The 19312-nt window shown below is 42.9% G+C and overlaps 1 protein-coding gene across 2 annotated transcripts in view; it reads right to left on the bottom strand.

Annotated features, from left to right (window-relative positions):
* tnrc18 (trinucleotide repeat containing 18) overlaps positions 1-19312 on the bottom strand; it is a 66862-nt gene that overhangs the window by 11931 nt on the left and 35619 nt on the right. For both annotated transcript variants that reach the window (XM_053493480.1, XM_053493479.1), the window contains 15 exons: positions 18657-18803; positions 17765-17952; positions 17185-17605; positions 15427-16416; positions 14228-14379; positions 13714-13847; positions 13392-13547; positions 13117-13297; positions 12643-13015; positions 11312-11578; positions 8254-8493; positions 6547-6926; positions 6119-6241; positions 5183-5318; positions 1757-1874 (listed from right to left, as the gene is read on the bottom strand). In XM_053493480.1, the coding sequence (XP_053349455.1) occupies positions 1757-1874; positions 5183-5318; positions 6119-6241; positions 6547-6926; positions 8254-8493; positions 11312-11578; positions 12643-13015; positions 13117-13297; positions 13392-13547; positions 13714-13847; positions 14228-14379; positions 15427-16416; positions 17185-17605; positions 17765-17952; positions 18657-18803 (4006 nt within the window). The remainder of the gene's footprint in view (positions 1-1756; positions 1875-5182; positions 5319-6118; positions 6242-6546; positions 6927-8253; positions 8494-11311; positions 11579-12642; positions 13016-13116; positions 13298-13391; positions 13548-13713; positions 13848-14227; positions 14380-15426; positions 16417-17184; positions 17606-17764; positions 17953-18656; positions 18804-19312) is intronic.

Genomic DNA, 19312 nt, shown 5'->3' on the forward strand with positions numbered 1-19312 from the left:
AATAAATGAACGAATAAATAAATTAATACGCAAATACAATTCTTCCCAACAGATGGTACTTCTAGTTAGTACCCTCCTAACCCAGTGTAAGAATCTACTTAATGATGAAAACTTTAAAGCATTTAAGACCATCTGCCTCAAATTAAAAAATTACTCTTACTCTCTCATTCTCCACACCGCTCATATCCTGTACAGGGTTGTGGGAGGCGTGGCGCCCGTCCCAGGGAACAGGGGGGGGCACTAGGCGGGTTACACCCTGGATGGGGTGCCAATCCATTGCTGGATTCACCTATCCTGCATGTCTTTGGATGGAAGGAAGAAACCCGAGTACCCGATGGAAACCCACCAAGCATAGGAAGAACATGCAAACTCCATGCACACAGACCCGAGGCGGGAATCGAACACCGACCCTGGCGGAGCGAGGCTAAATAAAAAATAAATGTACGAAAACTGAAGTCAGTGTGGCGATACAGGAATTGCCACACATGAATGCTTTAATGTTCTGGAACATCTGCAAGACAAGCTATTTTTCTGTTCACACTTATAGATCTGTTGTTGAATAAGGAAATAGAAAAAAAATTAAGGAAAACCCAAAAGTGCAAACGTCTCAAGTTTCCAAAGACATAGTTTTGGCTGTTGGAAAGAAACAGCTTGTTACATGGACGATCACAAACATCACCATACTGTACATGTTTTCGATGCACACTTTTTAAAAAAAATGTTCATTGTTAGCCTTCTGAAAAGCCTCTCTCATTTAAGAATCTGTGAACCATCTAGCGTTACTATAGCAACAACAACATAAGAATGAGATTCAGGGATTCGCCAGCGCTCAGGTGCTGATTCAGTCCCTTTCCCATTTCAAGACTGAAACTACTTCAACTCTCTCCTGGAAGGTCTGTCTTGAAGGTCGCGCCCCCCGAACCCGGCGGCTAATCCCGAATGCAACTGCATGGCTGGTTTTCAAACTGTATAAGTTCCCCCTACGCGGCGTCACTGCGGTCCCTTCTTTCGGGCTTCCATTTAAAGCCCTGACGCAACCCAAAAACAGACCTGCGTCCACAGATCCTAAATCGCACCCTGTTTTGTAATGCATTCCCTCTGAGCTTTAATATAAAATACAAGCAACATGTCTTCACTTACAAGAAGAGAAATAATAAAAAAATTAAAACACAGTAGTTGCTTTTCGCTTATTGATTAAAAGAATAATTGATTATTCGTTAAATGAGACATAACCTAGACTTTACGGCTGATGTACTTATTTGTCTGACGCATTATCACAGCTTGTGCTTTAATCCAACTCAAACACACTGACAGAAGGGAAATGCACAGAGCATCTCTCATTAAAGCTCCTTCAACAAGACGTTTAAATCTCTCTCCGTCTCGTTTGTCTCTATAAATGATTGGCTCTAAACAGAGGACACTTTGAGACGACGCCTTGCTGCTCAGTATGCTGCACCTTATTTACTGATTTGCACAAAAGGCCGCGTAACAAAAGGGAGCGACACAGAAGGGCGAGCCCTTGAAGAGAAAGTTTTAATACCACTGTACACTACTTACATATTTTTTGTTTTTTGTTCACTCAGCCTTATTTCACCGGCAGAAAATGGTTCGGTAAGCATTTTACACCAGAGCTAATTCATCAGTAACCCAACACTTGTAGGACAAAACCACAGAGTAAAGAGGCTAAATGGAACAAAGTCAAAGAGAGGGAAATGAAAAATGAAAAAAAAAAAAAGGGAAGGGTTTGAGCTCTTACATGTCGGGCGAGTGGACGGTGTTGACGTGGCCGGCGTACAGCAGCTTGTCATCCATAGGGATCAGGACACGCAATCCATCCTGAAGCTCATCCTTATTAAGCACACAGTTACGAGGGGCTGCAAACACAATGGCAAAAAGTAAGCAAAGACGTGTCTCTGTACAAAGCATCAATTATTCAACCAGAGCAAACGGTCTCATCCAACCCGAGCACTGTCCTGTCCTGTCCTCCAGGTAAAGTCCATTCGCGATAACATTCAATGATGCACATTACCACGACCGCTACGCCCCCCAAATGCAATTTGTGACGATTTTAATGCTGGATTAAAACAAGTGAGGGCGTGAAATGACTCCTGCCTCCCTGTCACTCAAAGCCGTTATTTATTTTTTTGACGATTAAGAAAAGGAACAGAGATTTAGTCGTGAAAGGCGATTAAACAGAAGCGTGTCGATAAAAAGCTTGCAAGGAAGGCGTGTAGGGCAAAGAGCTTAGTCTAGACTTAGGGTGGACAACATAGACCGACAGCTGTTCAGAACTGATTATTTGAATTTGTGCACACCGGATACTTACCAAAGGTAAAAGCTCTAACAAAGTGTTAAAATGAAACTGGACGTCATTTCCTAATTAAATGATTGCAAGCTCAGAGTGGTTGGTGAAACATACCTTATATTTATTTGTGGTGGGACATTTTGTGCAACGTTCGTTCCTCTAATGAGATCTCAAATGAAAAAAAAAAGAGGAATAGGGAAAAAAATAAAACAAAAACAGAAGTGGTGTAAGGATTTGCATTGCAAAACTCGATGAACAGCTGCTTCTTAGAAACGCACCTCTAACATTCACCCGGGTCCTCACACACCGTAGATGAGGAAGGATTAAATATACAACATATTTTTGACTATATAACAGTCACACAGACTGAGATTTCAATCTGTCACCTTCGGCTTTGACGTAACACAATGTGTTGGCCAGATCATGTGTGAAAATGATTCCTTATGCTCCCAGAAACACAGAGTGCTGGAATATTTCTGTGTCACCAGAGAAGAAAAAACCCTCCATAGATGTGATAACCTGGTGATTCGATACATTCAGGTGGTCAGCTGACTTCATTTTATTGCCCCATAACGTTACTGAGTCTAGACTTGAGTAACTGATCAACCCCAGATCATAACACTGTCTCCAGAGGCTTGTACAGTGGACACTATGCATGATGGGAGCATCGCTTCATGTGCTTCCCTTCTCACCCTGACACGCCCATCACTCTGGAATAGGGTCAGTCTGGACTCGTCCGGTCACATGACCTTCATCCATCGCTTTAGCAAACTGAAGCCTCTTTCTCTGATGAGTCTCAATAACAAGTGATTTTCTTATGGACACACAGATGTTTAGTCCCAATCCTGTGGGTTCTCATCACCATTACATTGTGTGCGTATGAAAATCAGGTGAATGTTAGAGATTTATTTCTGAGAAGCAGCTGTTCATTCAGTTTTGCACATAAATGGGGACGGCTGTTGCACTATTGCACTTTAAAGATGGACGATACCACTGGTGCTCATCATTTCATCTCACACAACATGACATCAAACTGCTGCTGCTCGCACATCGCACACACAGTTCATACTTTTTACATTTTTTTTTTTTTTTTTTTTACATATTTTTACTTTGTACTTTATTTTATTGTACCAGATTACTTTATAGAGTATTGTAGATTTTATATTTTACATTCTTTTCTATTCTCATTGTCTTAATTTCTTTTTATGGTCACAAAGAATTTCACTGCACATCATACTGTGATTATGTAGTTGAATGAATTTAAAGCCCTTACATTCACTATTAAACTATGGTTTTTACTGTTGACTTTTTTTTACGCTGCAACTTCACCAAGTGTTTAAGTCATCTTCATTCATTTATTTATTTATTTATTTATTTACAGAGTTGATGGTCCAGCACCAGGTTTCGATAACATGTTGAGTTCTTAACCCAGACCCAGTCACTTTAAATCTCTTTAGGTGCTTTCTTTACCTGATGCAGCCCAAGAATTTGACCCATCGGAAATGCCACCTTAGTTTTTTTGGCCAGACTGCGTACAGTATATAAACATGTCACCTGTACTGAAGCTTGACCGTGTGCTTGTGCAACAGATCCAAATGACTGGCTTATTCGCTCGCTTTTCAACCATTTGTGTTTGACCGATTTTGCATGACAAATACCATCCAAATGTACAATAATTCTTCTGCGCGTGTACTGCGCATTTCAATCTAGCACTTCCAAACCCTATACATTATTTAAAGCCTAACATCAAAAGCATTATTGCAAAATCATTAGTAGCACTCAAAAGTAACATAAGACCATATTTCTTAATGAAGCCGTATTGAAAAACTAATGGCCTTAAATGTCTCGAATTATTATTATTATTATTATTATTACATACGTATATTACCATAAATAAAGAATAGCTGTGTCAATGAGCAGCCCAATTCAGCGAGACAAACAGAATACATGTATCCAGTAATGGGGAGAGCGTTTATTGAGGACGGTACGAAGCAGCACAGATGGAAGAGGAGATCTCAAGAGGCTGGCAGTGCATGATAAAAATACAGGTTTAATGAATATAATGTATGCAAAACACCCAAAGAAAAATGAACCCATTATATGCTTTATAACGGTGTGCCTGGATAGTAGCGTGCTTCTGCATAAAAACCATGAATGGGACGACAGAGACTTTTAATGAACGTCAGGAACGCACTGCTATTCACGCTACAAATGTAATGATGCTCCAGGCTTTACAGATCGTCTCCGATTGTACAGCAGCTCAAATGAATTTTTTTCCCCTTAAAGGGATAGTTCAGATTTTTTAAAAGTCTGTTTTAAATCAAAGTACATAATAATGAACGGCTGCCGAAATCTGATTGGACTCTGATCTGAATCAGACATTCACGTACTGGCACGAGACCCCAGGGGTACTTTCCAAGGAAGTATATATATATATATATATATATATATATATATATATATATATTATTTTTAATAAGTAAAAAAATTCTAATTCAGTTTAATCTACTAAATACGCCGTAACCCAGAAATATCCCAACTCGATCTATCTAAGTGGGACTGTGCAAACGTTCGAGTCTCAGCTGAACTTTGGAATGATTTTTTATTTGTTGGATGGAACGATTATTGTAGAATTTGGCCCTTAAACAGGAAAATGAATATTGACCAAGATCTAGTGTGAAGTACAAATATTCATTTCAATTCAAGACAGAATTAAATAATAAAATTAAAAAAATCGGAACTATCCCTTTAAAGAGCTGTAGCCCACTGGTGACCCAAGAAGGTCATTAATGTGTTAAGTGTGAACAGGGACTCTGAGAACCAGCGTGTGTGTGTGCGTGTGGGTGTGCGTGCGTGTGTGCGTGTGCGTGCGCTCACCAGGGGTACAGGGTCTTTCAGTGCTCAGACGGGGGTTCTCGTCCTCAGAGAAGCTACTGTCCTGGTTCGGCTCGAAGTCCTCATCAGCAGCCATGCTCTCCATCAGCTTGCTCACAGCGCCGCCTTTGCCTCGAACCTGCTCTCACAGAGTCCAGTTATTAAGACAAGTCAAATTATTAACTTCTAACCACTGTATGTTTCATTCCAGTAATGTAGGCCGTGTGCCTGATCATAAGGAACCCATGCAGATGATGACTTGATTCTGGATTCTCTGCCCTTTTTTTTTTTAAATGCCAAAACAACCAGGGATGGACAATCATCCTTGTACATCTCCTTAAAAATGTAGTTTTACATAAAACAAAAAACTGATCAATCAAATATTCAAACACAGCTTGCATGTGTGTGTTTTTTTTTTAATGTATAGAAATAAAGAGATAGAGATTCTGCATGTGAGTGAGCAGTCTAATTAGGCTGCTTGTCTTCTCTGTCATTTTGCTCACAGTGGATACTCGGAGCAGCCGTGTACAGCAGGTCACGCCTGGCCAGGCTCATTCAAATACAAGCCATTTCCCAGCAGGCCACAGAAGGAGCCTGCAGTCTGCCAGGTGAAATTGTTCAAATCCCCGTCTCCGAGGTCCCACCCTCCCCTCTTGCTCTCTAAACCCACCCCGTCAACAACAAGTGCATCACAAAATGGCTCTTCCTTTCAAATATTTATCATCTGCCGATCTTCTCTTTGCACTTAAAAAAAAAAAAAAAAAAAAAAGGAAACGCTGCCTAATGCTGCATGAGTCATAAAACACATCAAGGCTGGTACTGGGATGAATTTAATGATGGTGGTGGTGGTGGTGGTGGTAGGGGACCACTTGGAAGGGAAAGGGTTTTGCGTTTATCATCATTACCATCTTATTAGGAATGCAGTCAGATGGTTCTTACCTCTCTGGCTTTGGGCTTAATCTTGCTCTTGCGTCCAGAGCTGACGGCGAGCGATGCGCCGCTCTCTGATGGAGTGCTGGACAGCGGCGGCAGACACAAGGGAAGCTCTTTCAACCTCTTCTTCTGCAACACACATGATGTCAGGAGTTTTGAGAAAGCACGTCCAGAAAAGTCACACACACACAACCACATGACAGGACATAGCATCTCATCCTACTGCAGAGGATCAAAGTGAGAAATCAGTGTTAATGGGTTACTCCGCTCAGTGCACTATTAAAAGGGTGAGGGAGGACACAGAGGGAGGGACAATGATGGCTGGTAATTGTAGCCTGGCAAGTTTCAGTTGTCTTTTCGTGCCCAATAACGAGACACTCACAGCACTGCTGCTTTGCGGTACACTTAGCGTGCATCAATAAACCAGCACCCACCTTTCCCAGTGTTTTCACCTCCCTGGGTTTAGGGATGTCCTTGGAGCCATGCAGAGGTGCCTTGGGCCCACGAACCGGTTTGGGCAATGCAGTTTTAGAAGGGGAGCTGGGTTTAGCCTGGGCGGCATCATGGAGGAAAATGCGCTCGCTCCTGCGACGGATCCAGCGTTCTTCGTCGCTGCCTTCGGCCGAGAAGCTCAAGCTGAGCTTGGTTTGGGATTTGGGCTTACGGCCACGTTTGCCAGGGCTGGAGTCCTCACGCATGACGCTGGCTGGGGGAAGCAGAGGGAGCTCGGGCGCAGATCTCTTACCATGCAGCAGAGATGGGAACTTCCGGATCTTAATGTCACTCTCCGAGTCTGTGAACTCAAACTCTGTACCTGGGTGAGAAAATTCTGAATTACCATCCAATCATCAGCCTCAAAAACTCCAAAGTAGTAAACTACTGCACCATAGTGGATAAGATCACATGCAACGAAAATGTGACTGCAATTCACATATAGTATAAACCTGGCTGAATATCTGCACACTTTACATCTAATCAGAACGAAATTAAACGCACAGCGACAGTCGAACGTATTAAGACAACATATACCATGCATTATATTTCCCCCTGTGCAAAAAGCAGGGTGATTTCCCTAGTTAGTTCCAGCACATGTGTGCCAATTAAATGAAAAACTGGCTATGTGAGGATGGTATTGAGCTTCTGTAGCTGTGGCCGGGGTCATCTCCAGGCATGAACCCGACAAAAACTGTTGGACGATGAAGAAAAAGGCAGGAGCAGTCAAAAAAAAACAAAAAAACCCATCTTCTCTACATGATCTCCAGGAAGTGATCAAGCAGGTGTGGATTAAGCAAGTGACACTAGATTATTGCAGGCGTCTTTTTGATTCTTTGGATAAAACATGTTTGAAAGAATATAGGACTTTATACTTAATACTGATTGTTGTCTAGGCATTTCTCATTGCATAAAATAACAATTCATTCTTATTATCTTGATTTTCATTACATTAAAAATGTTAAAACATCATTAAAACACAAAATTTCACTTTTGTCCCAATACTTTTGGTCACCAGCGCAGATATGAGGTGCAAGCGTTTGGTGTCGGTATTACTGTAACATTTTGAATCTTTTATGTTAAAAAATAGCTAACACTATTTGAGTATCACTGCATCGTTAAATCTAATCTAATTATATTTATATATATATATATATATATATATATATATATAAGCAGATACTGAATCAACTGATATAAGTGTAAGCCTCGTCAGGCTTCTTTGGCTTTAATCTCACTCTGAGCTTCTCTGAGAGATGAATATGCGGCTGGACGTTGTAGGATGGGCCGCCGCCGCTGCTTAGCATCATTTAGCCACTGACAGGACGCCAAGTCTTTTAGTGTTAATCCATAACAATAAATGGAGAACATTTTCACTAATTTCAATCTGATACCTAGATAAAATCCCTAATAGATTATACCCAATTATATCGTCTTATCAGGTTGATACTTTATTAGGAATCTTTTTTTTTTTTTTTTTTTTTTGCAACCAGGACTGTGCATCATTTTTGATTTACAAACAGCCTACAAGGAATATTTTAATGATCTCATATCAGTTTTGATCATTAGAATTAAAATGGTTTTTAATAGAAAGAAACAAAAACAACTTTGAGCCATGCGTAAAATGTAATAGGGTGACATATGCTCACCTAGCAGACTCTGCCTCTCCTCTTTTTTCTTGGCTTTCTGCTTGGCCTCCAGCTGAACAAGGGACAAAGGGCCAGAGGTAATGGGGCTAGGGATGGCGCTAGCAGCAAAGCGAGCAAGGAGACCCAACCCACTTTCCTCTAGCGAGGAAGAGCACAGGCCATTAATCTCATCCAGGTCATGGTCATAGTCCTCTTCGTCGTCGTCCTCGTCCTCGGAATCATCCCTTTCAGTAAAGTACTCTGTTTACAATGAAAGGAGAAGCGTTAAACACATCAGTCATTTTTAGTAATTATACCAAACTAGAAAGATTACAGTAGCCTGCACAGAAAACATCAGTTACGGTGTACCATGCAATCAAGTAGCCTCATTTAATCTGAAATTTTAAAGGATGGCTTTCAAACCACAGATTTCCTTTTTTTTCCCAGTAATCTCTGGCTGGCTGTAAAACCATTGGGAAGACGCGCATTCCTGCGAACGCCAAACCCACGGCCATTCATTTATGATCTCGCCCATCACTGTGATTTATCAATGTGAATACCGCGTTTCTCATCAGCCGCGCTATACGCCACGGATGACCTTGCTTTGATGTGTTTTTCTTGAAAACATAGAAACGCCCACTCACTCACTCTCTCACTACTGTAAGAGCTTACTGGTGAATGACAAAGCGTGGCTTTATGGAGTACCAGGCTGGGAGAGAGCAGCATCTTGTGAACAGCTTTCACTCCGCGTAACAGGATTAACTTACAGACTAGCTTTCTTCAAACTAACGTGGGCTGTTAACGCTGAGCGTTTTCCACTAAAAATGTGGAAAAAAATAAAAATAAATCGAGAAACGGTATCCTGTTGCTGAAAAAATAAAATAAAATAATGAAAACAGGAGCAAACTTGTAATGCTGAAAGCTAGATGTGGGTTACTGGCAGATAGGCCGGTGAAGAAAGTCATCAATTGTGCATGACCCTTTCAGCTGTTGAAGAAAGATCTCTTTAAAGGACTGACTACAAGACAGCAGGTACCCAGTTTCGCTGACCCCGCCCCCACCACTCGGGAGGGAAACGGACGCATTAGTAGACGCACACGGACACAGGACGAAACATGATGCTCCAGAGTGGTTAGGCTGACTGCAGGCGTGAGCTTATTAACATGATGGAAAGCACATGAGTTTTAAAGCAGACAAACAAGGACCTTTGGCTTGTTACAATGTGGACATAAAACAGGGTTAGAAAGACACAAGTACATGCCTGAAGACAGCAGTAAGAGCTGAAACATGTAACACAGCAAAGGCAAGCAGACGATGTGCACGGGCAGAAGCAGGCTGGGCATAGAAAGCAGGCTCTGTGAGGGCAGACCTCCATGGCTCCTGGCGCTTTGTAGTTGCTCTGGGCCTCACTTGTTTAGGGACAGAGAGGAGCCTGTGCTGTTACCCGACTAAGCCATGGTTACATCCCCCTTTTTCACTCCCTCCTAACCCTGGGATCTACACTTACACCATAAAAAACAGAAATAAAGATGTTCGGTGAGAAATATTATGCTGCCTTAACCTGGCCTCCGCAGCCTCACACACACGGGGGTGGGATACATTTTGTGCTGGTTGAGGTTTCGTGGAGTTAAAGATAAGTGTTGTCTAGAGTCAATTACCATGAAGTGTTCCTATAGCACACATGCCGTGCTCCAAAATTCCAATCGTGTAGCAGGCGTGGTGCATTAACCCACTTTTTAAGCAATCAATCAATTGTAGAGTGCAGCAGTAGAGCCACCGAATAAAAAGAAATAAAACGAGCACTAAATTAACACACAGCTAAGCAACCAGGACTTGGTTTGGTTTAAAGGAACATTAACCATGGCTTCTGGGCACACGATTAAAGGTAAACTTGTGAGAATGTGTTAAACATGAATTTTTTCCCCTCCTTTTTATTTTCCTGACCTTGTTAAAAAACAAATAAGAAGAGCAACATAAGCAAGCACAAATTAGTTAGAAACTATTAATCGAGAAGTCACGGCAGTTTAAAAAAAATCAAATAAAAAGAGGGTGGCGTCCTACTTACAGAACATTGCCCATGGCTCAGGTGTCATGGATAGTGACCTCACGTTGCACAGCTGGCTGCCCTAGTCCAAGCCAAGTGCTTGGCTTCTCTCTCTCTTTTTTTTTGTGTGTGTGTTGCAGCAGGACAAGCAAACGCACAGACCGAAAGACATTTAAAAGCATCATGGGGAGGAGAAGGGGGTCAGAGGTGGAGGGGTGGCCAAGCAGCTGCAGGGAGAGAGCCGGCAGTCTACACGGGCTAGGTTATTCATTTTTAGTAAAACAGAGAGCACCCCGTTATCCAAATATCCCCATCGTAAACATGCAGACACAGGGGACAACTAGTGGGTTTGTCTGTAAATGGGTATATAACCTTTCAATCAGTCAGAAGAAATAGAGCAAAAAAAACAAAACAATAAAGCAATTAAGACTACAAAGCAAATTTCCCCCCAGCATTTCATCAAGATTTGTTTGGGTTTAAAAAAATTTTTTTTTTATGAAACCCCCTGCACACTCTTCTTGGTGCAAGATTTAATCTGCTTGCTTCAGACATTTTTCCCCGCCAGGTTTGAGCCGTTACTGTGAAAAGGGATATTTGAAGAACAGGAACTTAGGAATGAATAGCAAATTGCAGTCTACTGTTCTAGATGTAGCGAAAGACAGACATTGAGTAAAAATTAAAAACCAACATGTTTAATAAAGCTTGGGTACCAAACTGCAAAATACAATTATGAGACATTTTCCACACAGCCACACAAGTTTTAATGCACAATGCTACAGATGCCTCAAACGGCAAGACAGAGTCATAAAAGGCAACCATGTTGTAAAAAAGAAAGAAAAAAAGACTCCAAAAAGAGTCGACAAATATTATATACAAGCATACAGGGCAGGAGATGAGGTAGCAGAACTCTTTTATAACTATTGTATTTATGGCTTCTTCGGAAAAAAATTTACACTGATAGGCGTGGCATGAACAAGCAGCTCACGAGGCATGAAGGCAATTGTGTGCATAGCGAAGGTTTTTTTTTTCAGTAACCTTGGTCAAATGAGTCCTCAGAAGAGCTGACTCCTGCTTCTTGGAGTAATAAAGCAAAGTGCTTCTGTTTTCTTTCTTTCACCCCCTGTTTCGACTTGAGACAGGACGACGAGGATGATGATGACGCAGAGGTTCTCTTGGATGACGGCCGCTTCTTCTTGGAAGGAGTGCTGTAATGGCCTGGGATCTGTGCACAGGGTCCCGATTTACCCATCATGCCATGGGGCGGCCAGCCATCCTTCATAGAGTCCTCTTCTGAATCTGTGTCTGTGTTACAAGCATATCACAGCGCTTAGGACTTTTAGTTCAATTCAGTGCAAATATTACCAACCGCAATAAAACAAATCAAAACACACAAAACAAAAGCATTCCATGACTACATATGAAGGTGAGTCAAAAATTATCCGCACTGCAGTTATATTAAACCTTCTGCTGGCCTGCACCTGCGTCTTATCAGCGTTTTCTGCTCAAGTCTCCCGTCTCACCGCTTACTGCTGTGCAAACAAAAATGGACGTCCCGCATGTGATTTGCACAAATGAAGAGCAGTGATTATCTTTTTCTTTGTGGTCTGAGGGTGTACCTGGTGCTGAAACAGGAGTGTTCAAGTATCTGCAAACTAAATGTGGAGCGATACTCTAAGGCATGTGAAAGTTTATTAAAGAGAATCATTACTGGAGACGAGACACGGATTCATCACGACGAGTCTGAGAGTAAAAGGCAGAGGCTGGAACAGAAACATCCTCAATCACTAACCGAGAAAAAGTTCAAAAGTCAACCATATTCTGGAAAATTCATCAATTCATCAGTTTTTTGGGATTCTTCAAAGGGCCAGAAGTATTGGAACATTATCAGGAAAAAGGTTCAACAATCAACAGTGCTCGTTACAATGAGACGCTTATTGAAGAGCTGAAGACTAAACTTCGGATTAAACACAGAGGACCGCTATCCGAGGGTTTCGTGATCTCACGTGATGATGCACGTCCACACATGTCTGTCCACACTGTTGACACTCTGAAGTGTTAGAGCTCCTCACTATAGTCAAAGCTTGTTGGCAGATGGACAAATTGTAATGAAAAGCAAGGAGATGAAAAATTGTGTCTTTTTTTCTAAATGTTCATTAAAATTAATTCTACACCCAAAGTACAGATAATTTTTGACTCACTTTTGTGTGTGTGTGTGTGTGTGTGTATATATATATATATATATATATATATATATATATATATATATATATCCATCCATTTATCTTTTTTAATAAAAAAAATATACAATTAAAACACACCTCTTAAGATTAATCTTATCATTATATCATTATAAACATGTCACTCACTGTTGGAGTAGCTGCTGATCTCTGACCTCACTGGAGAGTTAGAAGCTTTCCTCTGGCCTTTTCCCTTAAGGCTCGAGTCTGAAGACTTTAATTTGTTCGACATTTTGCTTTTACCTCCTTTGGAGGATTTGTGAAAGAAACCAAGCTCTTTGGACAGCTTAGGTTTTGCCATCTTGTTTCTCACACTCATGTCTGGGAGCAGAGACAGCCGGCTCCCAGAGGGAGTTCTGGACTTTGCTGAAGAACCGTCCACAAACTTACATGAGGTCTTGTTCGATTTACCGAGCTTAGTAAGAGACAAGGCCTTGTCGAGCTTTGAAGCCAACTGCTCTTGCTCACTTACTTGGATCTTCTTACTGCCTGCTTTATGCACCTATTAGAAAGCACAATTATTAATTAGATCAGTTGACGATTCAACAAATAACCGCGTATTTAAAAGATGAAAGCTGCAACATCGCCGCGCAGGCCACGCACCTCGTGAGAGTAACTGGAGCAGGCTTCTGGATCGTTCCAACTCTTGCTTCTATTCTTTGCCTTTAAAATACCGACATCCATGTCCTCATCCTCGTCCTCCTCGCGTGTGGAGCTGCGGAAACGCTTCCTCAACACTTCCCCACTCTCAGAGTCTTCTGAATACTGTAAGCTCTGGGCCAGTCTGGAAAACAGCACAGTGTTTACCTGCAGGCACGACGGCTCAGTGCTGCATCCTGACTGCAGGTCCGCATCGGTTTTATGCGCACCACACTTACCTTCCGCACTTGGCGTCCAGCTTGCCTAAAGGCGGAGACAGAGCACACAGGCCATGCTTGCGCTTCCGGGGCCGACCGGGGCCTCTCCTGGCCAGGTTCCTGTTTCTTTCCTCCTGCTGCTGCTGAAGCTGTTGTTGCTGCATCTGCTGCTTCTCTCTATAATAAAGTCAACATGACCATATGATCACACTTCATATCCCGACACCAATAACAACGAATTATTGCTTATGGAGTAGCGCGACAGAGCAAGAACACTATGACCAAGGCTGATACATAAGCGTACACTATGCTAATCATGATGCGGCTTAACTGGGAGACTTACACTTTGTCTCTCCGTCTCTGTAGCCTGATCAGCTCTCTCTGCTTGTCTTTATAACACCGCTGCAGCTCAGCCAGTCTCACACGATAGTCCACCTCCATCGCATCAATACCATCCAGAGAGGATTTAGAGAACATCTAAAAGAATTTAAAAAAAGGCGAGCTATAATTCCAACCAGGGCTTAACTTTATTTCACTACCCCGATTCTAAACGCTGAATATCCCTGGCAAAAGATCAGTAATGCACAAATAACATGAGAAGCAATGACATTATTTTAGCATGCACAAAAACATTGTGTATCGTTTTATAAAATCACTCAAGTGAGCATCAAATGCTTTAAAGCAAAAATCATCATGCCAACACACTTTAAAAACTCAAACACAAACACACAGGATATTTTTATAAAATGCCACTCTCTGAGGATGTCTGAGAAAAAAAGAGTGAGGCCAAGGCCCTAAACATGAATAAAAGCAAGCCTGATGAGCCTGAAGGAAGAATGAGAGAATGAAATGCATACAGGTTCGTCTTTCTTCTGTCTCCAGCTGTACTTCTTGTTTGGGTTGAGCTCTCTGGGGAGACAGATGCTGACCTGAGGCTGGCGTTCGATGGCTTCCAGGAGGACTTGCCTCCCAGCCTCGAGGAGACTCTCTAATCCACAGTGCATTATGCCTGCACGTACAAAAACAAATCAATATAAACATTTGCTACTTGAAATCTACAACAGAGAAGATACTCCTTAGGTCTCGAACAAGAGCGTCAGGTGTGAAGACGCCTAAATAAACACGGTATGTAATGGAGGGGCATGACTAACTTGATCTGAGATGGGTTCACAGTTACTTATCTGTAAAATGGTCGTTAGAAGGGATTTTTCCGACTTGAAAACATTGTTACTGTAATTAATTTTTTTTTTTACCTTCCAGATAAATGACAAATTATTATGAAAAAAGATTTATATCTCATCTTTGTGCATTGTTAATTAATACTGACACAATAAATATTAACGATGAAAATCACCAGGTACCAGTCGATACGATATGCCGATACCTAGGTACCCGATTCGGTTTATATAGTGATTCTGTAAGTATCCTTTTTTCTTTTTCTTTTTTATACACACACACATTTTATATATATATATATATATTACCACCTCTAACACAAACATATCTAAATTAGAAATTAATTTTTAAATATATATGTATTTTGAACTCAGTGTGACGATACATGAATGAATCGCAATATGTGACCGAATTGATTTTCTTCCTCATCTGTAAAAAATATATATATTAATCAAATACAAGATCTAATCTGACTAATGCTCTTTCCTCTTATCAACGAGATGTCTTTGTGAAGGTGCATCAGCCCACACGGTTGTACAAGCATACTTTGACCAATTACCAGAGTCTATTTAAAGCTACAACAGATAAGATTTTTAACATTCGGGCAGATTCTCGACCTGTGGTGGGTTGTACGACCTTTTGTGGTCGTTTGTGTGGGCTGCAAGTTGTGAAAGGTTGCCAACCTCTGTTCTAGTGAGTGCACTGCTCATTCATCAGAGCAGAAAGCTGTCCTGCTGTGTTCCACACAGTGCATTTTCAACTTCAATATGAACAAATATGTGCGTCCCCCCCTTTCTTTCCCTTCCCTTCAAACTGATCAGTGCTTCCAGGGCATTGAAATATTACCAATATTTTGCATTTTGACAGTTTCAAGCCTTACCCTGCATGGAGTCTCTCTGGTGCCTCTGCATCTCTAGCTCGGCCATTTGGCTAAGCAGGGCCATGCCCTCAGCTGCAGTGGACTCCAAAAGACTGATCCCTGGGCAATGCACCATCCTGGTGGGGGGCATCACAGCCATGGTGGTAAGGGCACCAGATTGGGGAAGCTCACTAGCTGTTAGCAGTGCCAGCATGCCTGCCATGGGGTCCTCAGATTGGATGGCTACTGGCACAGGGGCAGGCAGAAGCACAGGTGGAGTGGCGCATGGATGCGGTATATCTCTGAGTGTTGATTCCAGGTCTGGAGTGTGAAGCATGGGTTCCTTGAGGATGGATGCAGGAATTATCCTCTCTGTGTGAACTAAAGGTGAGTCTGAGGAATGACGAATGCTGCAGTCTATGGGAATGCTGAGTCTATCAGTGTAATCTGAGGAGGATGTGTACGCCGCCTCTGGCAAGTTGAGAGAGCTCTTTGAAACTTCTGCTGCAGGGCTCCTATCCAGGTCTGATCCTGATCTTAGGTACAACTCTTGTTGAGCAGAGGAGAATAGATCTTCCTTGTCATCTTGTTCTACTTCATCCTCCTCGGGCATTGGTGAGACTGCAGCTCCAGAGCAGGCTTCTGCTTCAACAGGAGTGCACGAGCCCTGGTTGGAAATGGGGCCAGTAGAGTGGATAGATTGTGCAATACCATCCTGACTCAAAACGTCCTTGCTGTTTTCCAGGCCTGGTTCCTCCTTGAATGGTACAACACTCTCCTCTACGTGCTTGGACTCCCTGGATCCCTGCAGAGCCTCTGCCACCACCGGAGAGCACATGTGGCTGGGTTTTACACCGGCCGGGCCACCTAAACGCTTCGAGCCTTCGGCCTGCAGCGGCACAGCTGGAGCCAGGCCTTCTGCATCAGCAGCTGTGGCTGGCTGAAGAAGGTATGGGTAATGGCTGCTGAATGATGCCGTTATTGATTGGTAGGGGTAGCCTGGAGGAATTTCTGTCAAAACAAAACAAAAAGGAGAAAGCAGTCTGAGAGACTCAAAGTGCTTATGCAAGGAGCAGAGGGCCTCGGTTCTCCATGACACAGTGACAAAATGATTAATCATCCCACACGCTCTTTCTGCTTTATGAAACTTTCATGAGCCAAATGGTCCCAGTACAAGCATTCCAAAGGCCCTTATGTATACACCCCCGCCCCCGAGGTCTAATACATGCATGCATGCTCATACGTTCACACTGCAGAGATTGCATAAATATATTCACTCCATGTACCAAGCATTTTAAAGAGGAAACACCAGGGGAAACAGACACAAAAGTGCTGCTCTCGCAAGAAGTCTCCATCTGAGTGGAGTGGCAGCTGGTAATCCCATATGTAGGGATATCTGCAGCCTACTCATTAAGACCCCTCTAGGCTGCACATACTGACATGAAGAATGGCACTCTGCCTTTGATTGCCATCCAGTGTGGGTTTTCAGCCCAGTTCCTGTCCAAAACCAAATGCGAACCCCCCCTTTCCACCCAAACACCACCCCCTCTCTCTAAAGAAAAAAAAAAATTGAAGAAAAGAGAGAGCCTAGCAGAACTGCCCTCAGCTCTCATGTTTCATTTTAAAAGCGAATTCTTATCATCAGGATATTATATGCTAGTAAAAATAATTCCATTAAACCACCATGGGTAGCAGTAAGCGCAAAACTGACAAAGTTGATTAATTACCCACTTAAGCAAGACACTGCATTATGGTACGGTGAAAACACAATGTACGTACCAGGATATATAGATGGGAAAGAAGCAGATACTTGTTTATGCACATCAAGCTCCTCTTTGTCAGACACCTCCACAGACTCCTGTTTAGGGTGGATAGGGGAAGGGGGAGGTGACAAGGCGGAGGCAGGACTGAGCGGCTGTGGGGCTGGGGTAGATGGGTGTGAGTAAGACTGCTGAGGAAGTGTGCTCTCCACTTTGGGTCTATCTTCTGACTTAAGGGAAGTGACTGGAGAGGGCAGTGGTGTGACCGCTAGAGGTGTCACCGCCTTCTTATGGGAGGTAGAAGGGGTTGGGGAACGAGGAGGAGGCTTGCGCGAGTGCAGGACAGAGGCAGGTACACTTGAGAGACTGGCTTTGGCGCCCTCTCCAACTCTCTTCTCCGCTTTGTCCTCCATGTCAGCCCGCTGTTCTTTTAGTCTCTCCTGCACAAGCAGAATACAGTCAGGATACTCGCCAAAACACTTAGATAACAACAACAAAAAGAAAAGATGACAAATGATTAGAATCTCCTTGGCACTGTACTGTATGTCACACCTCAGGCACATGGTTGGAAAGTTCAGCAAGAGAGATTTATTTCCTACCACAAACTGCGCGTTCCTCTGTAGCTCCATGACCTGGGCAGCCTGCTGCTGAATCATGTAGAGCTCCTGTTGGCGAACGAGCTGCTGGTGCGAGAGAAGCTGCAGCTGGTGGGCGTGCTGCAGAGAGCTGCCTGCTGGCGGGTACATGGCTGGCCACAGCGGGGGGCCACGCTCCAACATCTCTGCCGCTGCAGGAAAAAAAGGAGACATTAGCAGTGCACACACTATGCTAAGCTTCCAGTGAATAAATATCCTAATAAGGATGTACATCTTCCTGCAGTTTATCCAGATTCTGGTCGTGATTTTATTTAGATTCTGACCCACCAGGCCTGTTCTGTTCTGTGCATTTAACTGTGATGGCCAACTGTTTGTGAACACCTGACCCTCACACACTCAGATGCCGGCGTACACAAAGCGAGGTTTATGATTTTTATAACAGGGTTTACCAAGGTGAGAGCGGAAGGACTTGCTTGTCCTTCACAAAGCCCTGACTTTAACACTGCTCAACACCTTTGGGATGAACTGGAACGACGACTGTGCCCCAGTGCGGCTGGACAAACACAAACCCCTAAAGCCACGCTCTAAAATCTGGGGAAAAGCCTTCCCAAAAGAGTGAAGGTTATTACAAGAGCAAAGGGGGAATAAAATTAGAATGGGATGATCAAAAACCACAAATGCACTTAGGTGTCCACAAATGTTTGACCTTTACACCTAGACTGACCAAACGATGCTATACTATACCTGACATGTGCAATTCTTTAAACTTCCAACAATACCAAAAAAAAAAACTTAAGAACAATCCAAAAAGCATAACATTTCACCAAACTCTATGAGAGTATACACATAAAAAGACGATTTGAACAAAGTCATAGCAGGAAGACGAAGAACCTACTGTAGTGTGAAAGGTGTTCGGTGGGAATGACGACAAGTTGTCCAGTCTGTGGGTCCCGGGCAAACTGGTAGGCTTGGGGTATGGAGCCAGGTAAGGTGGGGGGGTAACCTGGAGGCAGGGGCTGGTGAAGAGAGGGCGCACCTAGTCCTGAAGCACAGAAGAAACAGGATTTGGGATTATGGAGGCTTACTACATGCAAGATAAGGTTGAAGGTTATTTTGCTCTGGCTCACTGGAGGGATCTTGAATGCACTAGCCACCTGAGAGCCACCATTCTCACAATTACATCACCTCAGAGTTTTCAGCACAGACTGCTATCCAACTGCTGCCACTTGCTTAAAGAACACTGGCACTTTTCCATTAAAGTCTAGACAGAAATGTGACTTGCACCAAGCTTCACCGAGACTGTGGTGGTTGTTGTTATTTTTGGGGAAAGCGCTGGTAGGATTTGGCCATGTTTCTGAGAATGTTTTCTCTTGGCCCAGACAAAAAGGCCTGAGCTGCCTGGCAGGCCAGCAGAAACTGAGAGATCAACCAAATCAACATGAGGGAAAAATGCCAACATCACAGTTTTACAGTGTTCACAACACATTTAATCCATTTTAAGGAAAAAAAAAAATAGATGTGCACAATAGGTTCTCAACCTCGAGGCTCTGG

This window comes from Clarias gariepinus, chromosome 3 (assembly GCF_024256425.1).
Source record: "Clarias gariepinus isolate MV-2021 ecotype Netherlands chromosome 3, CGAR_prim_01v2, whole genome shotgun sequence".
Taxonomy (NCBI): domain Eukaryota; kingdom Metazoa; phylum Chordata; class Actinopteri; order Siluriformes; family Clariidae; genus Clarias; species Clarias gariepinus.